The sequence below is a fragment of the Octodon degus genome, unplaced genomic scaffold (genome assembly GCF_000260255.1).
Source record: "Octodon degus isolate 3935 unplaced genomic scaffold, OctDeg1.0 scaffold00056, whole genome shotgun sequence".
In the NCBI taxonomy this organism is placed as follows: Eukaryota; Metazoa; Chordata; class Mammalia; order Rodentia; family Octodontidae; genus Octodon; species Octodon degus.
This window is the reverse complement of record NW_004524632.1, coordinates 8,725,329-8,729,573: the sequence shown is the minus strand read 5'-3', so window position 1 is coordinate 8,729,573 and position 4,245 is coordinate 8,725,329. Positions and strand designations below refer to the sequence as shown.

At 41.6% G+C, this 4,245-nt stretch overlaps 1 protein-coding gene across 3 annotated transcripts in view; it reads right to left on the bottom strand.

Annotated features, from left to right (window-relative positions):
* Window positions 1-4,245, bottom strand: part of Cdk12 (cyclin dependent kinase 12) — an 82,902-nt gene that overhangs the window by 68,472 nt on the left and 10,185 nt on the right. For all 3 annotated transcript variants that reach the window (XR_002821575.1, XM_004633702.2, XM_004633703.2), the window contains exon 2: window positions 2,304-3,188. Coding sequence is in view for 2 of the 3 variants with exons in the window: in XM_004633702.2 (XP_004633759.1) it covers window positions 2,304-3,188 (885 nt within the window). In the remaining variant the exon portion in view is untranslated. The remainder of the gene's footprint in view (window positions 1-2,303; window positions 3,189-4,245) is intronic.

The window sequence follows — 4,245 nt, the reverse complement described above, 5'->3', positions numbered from 1 at the left end:
AAATAAATACATTAAAAAAAAAAAAAAAACCAACATTTTGGAAAGCCAGGCATGGTGGTGCTTATTTACAATCTGAGCTACCAAGGTAGGCATGGTAGACACACCTGTAATCCCAGCACTTTGGAGACTGAGGCAGGAAGATTGCTGCAAGTTCCAGAGCAAGTAAATTCAAAGTTCAAAACCAATCTAAACTGCATAGTGAGACTCTGTCTCAAAAAGACAAACACACACACACACACACACACACACACACACACACACATAAATAAAAATCCCAGCTACCTGCATGATGTGGGAGGAAAGTGTCAGTGCTAGTTACAAAGGGCTGGGTATACAGCTCAGCAGCATAACACCTGCCTGGCAAGAACAAGTCCTGAGTTTAATTCCCAGTATCCCCCCCAAAAGCCAGTCAGACAACTGAGTGAGACCTCATTTCAAAAAAGAAGGAAAAAAAACAGGTACTTGCAAGGCTAAAAACAGGATCATTACAAGTCCTATCTGTGTAGTAAGACCCTGTAGACCCTGACCTAAAAACATTAAAAAAAAAAAAAAAAAAAACAATAAACATTTTAGAGACTGCTGTAGCTACTTAAACACTATCATTATGTTACTATAACTATTTTTTAAAAAATGTATTTGGTACAGGGTCTCACTATAGTGATCTTCCTGTTTCAGCCTCCCCAGCGCTGGGATTACGGGCATGCACCACCACGCCCAGCTTGGTGCCAGCTCAGAACACCTGGGGACAGGGCTGGCACAAACTATGACTATTAATACTATTACTAGGGGCTGGGGAGATGGCTCAGCAGAGTAAGCGCTTGCCTGGCAAATGCAAGGGCCTGAGTTACAATTCCCAGTTCCGCAAAAAAAAGAATACTATTACTAAATCATTATTAAGGGGCTGGCGAGATAGCTCAGTGGTCTAAAGCACCTGCTTAGGCAAGCTTAGGCAAAGCACAGGGACAGCAGTTCGATCCCCCAGCATCACATGCCGGCCAGCCCCTCCCCTAGGGTGGGCTGAGTCAGCCACACACACAAAAAAAAAGTAAATCAACATTAAGTTTTTCAAGATGGTGAAGGTATTGTGATTATATAGAAAAAGCATGCCAAATATTCGAAGTGTCAGGATATACACATTGAGGGGCCAGGGAGATGGCTCAGTAGAATAAGCACTTGCCTGGCAAGTACAAGGGCCTGAGTTCAATCCCCAGTTTTGAAAAAAAGAATATATGCATTGAAAACAAAGGTAGAATCAACTATGGTGGTGCCCACCTGTAATTTTGGCTACTTGGGAGGCCAACTATGAATTCTATGCCAGTTTGGACAATTTAAAAACACCCTGCCTTAATCCCAGCACTCAGGAGCCTGAGGCAGGACGATCATTGCCAAATTCGAGGCCAGCCTGGGCTACAAAGTGAGATCAAGACCAGCCTGAGCTGCATAGTGAGACACCGTCTGAAAAAGAAGAAAGAAGAAAAGAGAAGAAAGGAAAAAGAAGAAAGAAGACAACAACAAGGACGATGACAAAGAAGATGAAGAAGACAAAGACGAAGACGAAGACAAAGACAACAAAGAAGATCCTGTCCTAAACTGAAAGGGCTGTGAGGGCTGAAGATACAGTTCAGGGGCCGGGGAGATGGCTCAGTAGGATAAGCGCTTGACTGGCAAACACAAGGATCTGAGTCCAATCCCCGGTTCCGCAAAAAAAAAAAAAAAAAAAAGATACAGTTCAGCAGAATACCTGCCTGATATTTGTAAGGTCCTGAGTTGAATCCTCACTACTGAAAATAAAATAAATGAAACAGCTAAGGATATAGGTCAGAGGTAGAGTTCATTGTTTAGCACACCCAAGATTCTGGGTTAAATCCCTAATACCACAAAAACAAATCCAAAAAAATAAATTTGGTAAAATGTTAACAACTGGGGCTGGAGAGATGGCTCAGTGGTCTAAAGCACCTACTTGGAACAAGCTTGGCAAAGCACAGGGACCAGGGTTCAATCCTCCAGCACCACATGCCAGCCAGCCCCGCCCCCTGGTGGGCTGAGCTGCCCCCCCCCACACACACACACAATAAATAAATAAACTTAAAAAAAAATAAAAATAAAAAAATAAAACTAGCTTCATTAATAAATAAACTTATGAGAACTTCTAGGCCTCAAAATTCTTTCTTCTCAAGTAATAACAATATGAAAATGGACTTATTCACTGAAAAGCAAACATCAACATCAAAGGTACTTCCTATTCATAAAAGCATTGTGAATAATCAAGGAGGTTAATTTTTCCAGTTAACTATGAGACTTACCTATCTATGTCATCATCTCCAAGTAACAAGGGTGGGAGAGGAAGAGGAGGCAATGTTGATGTTTTCAGGTGTGGAATAGCAGCTGTTACAGAAACTTGAGTCTTCACAGAAATCTGTACAGAGGGCTGAGAATTTGCCTGAGAGGATAAAGTAGATGTCCTTGGGTGAGTAGAAGGGGGTAAAGTTGAAGTACTGGGAACAAGAACCTGACTAAATGTTGGTTGAGAAGGAGGCAGAGGTGGCTGCTGTGGAACAGCCGGTAGTGGAGGCAAAGGTGGTAACGGGGGTGTCTGAGGGGGAGGTGTAGTAGCTGGTAAAGGAGGTGGAGAAGCAACTGTGGGGAGAGGTGGAGGAGTCTCCTTTTCTGATATCTCTGGCTCTTTTGGAGTACCAATCTCCTCTTTCAGTGTTATGGGTTTAGAGTCTTTTGTTCCCTGTACTTTCAAATCTTTCATAACAGGATGCTTCTCAGAGTTTTCATCCAACTTTACTTTCCCTGTATCTAAAGAATTTTTGACCTCTGTGTTTAAATGTGTTACATTCTGCAGTTCTGTATCTGGGGCACATTTTTCCAATTTTATACTTTTGGGTAACTTTTTAGGCTCCAAGCCTGAATCCTTAGCCTCCACTAAACTATTCTCTTTTTTAGGCAGAAATACAGGTGAACCTTTGGATTCCTTTCCATCTATTTTTGCTGCTGCTGCTGCTGCAGCTCTTTCCTTCTTTTTTCTACTGAGTTCAGCTCCCAGGCTGGAATTCAATGGAAGTCTGACAGGTGAGATACTGGAATGACGACTGCGTGAGCTGGATCTCTTCTTTTTGCTATGGGAAGATGAATGTCTTGAATAGGCAGGACTTCTACTTCTGGACTTCATGGATTTCCTACTGGAAGAATATAAGGATTAAAATGGATAGACCACTGTAACAGAGGAAAACATCAGCAAATAATTTACAGAAGTATAATTTTTAAACCCATCTTGAGTAATTTATCAAAAAACATATTAACTGGGCATAGTAAAACACACCTGCAATCCCAGGTGACATTCTGGGAACCTAAGGCAGGAAGAAGATCCACAAGTTTGAGCCAAGCCTGGGCATCTTAGTGACTAAGAAGATCCCTAATTCAAAACTAAGGTTAGGAGTAGAGGCCCACACCTGAAATTTCAGTACTAAGGCAGGATTGCTATGATTCAAGACCAGTTTGGGTTACACAATGAGTTTAAGTCCAGCTGTAACTACACAGCGAGACCCTGTCTCAAAAATATAAAAGTAAAAATTAAAATGAAAAGGGTTTGAGGTATAGCTCAAAGGGCCTGGGTTCAATCTCCAACATCAAAACTAAGCGAAACAACCATAGGGGACCTAAGGAGGCCTGGCTAAGAATAATGGACATGACTCTTGAACAGAAAATAGACAGTAGGGGCCAGGGAGATGGCTCAATGGAATAAGTGCTTCTCTGGCAAGCGCAAGATCCTGAGTTCAATCCCTGGTTCCACAAAAACAAAAAACAAAAAAAAAAAAGAGAGAGAAAATAGAGTACAGACTGATCTGAATAAATTATTTAATAATTATGTATCAGTATCTGTTCATTATTCTTAACAAATAGTCAACCCTACAAGCCTGTAAACCTAGGTATTCAGGAGGTTAGGATAGGAGAATCACAAATTCAAGGCCAACCTGGACAACTTAGCAAGATCTTATTTCAGGGGCCGGGGAGATGGCTCAGTAGAGTAAGTGCTTCCCTGGCAAGCACAAGGATCTGAGTTCAACCCCTGGTTCCACAAAAAAAAAAAAAAAAAAAAAAGATCTTGCTTCAAAATATAATAAAAGGGACAGGGGAGATGGCTCAGTGGAATAAGCACTTCCCTGGCAAGTGCAAAGGCCTGAGTTCAATCCCCGGTTCCACCAAAAAAAAAAAAAAAATTACCAGTAAAACCTTTTC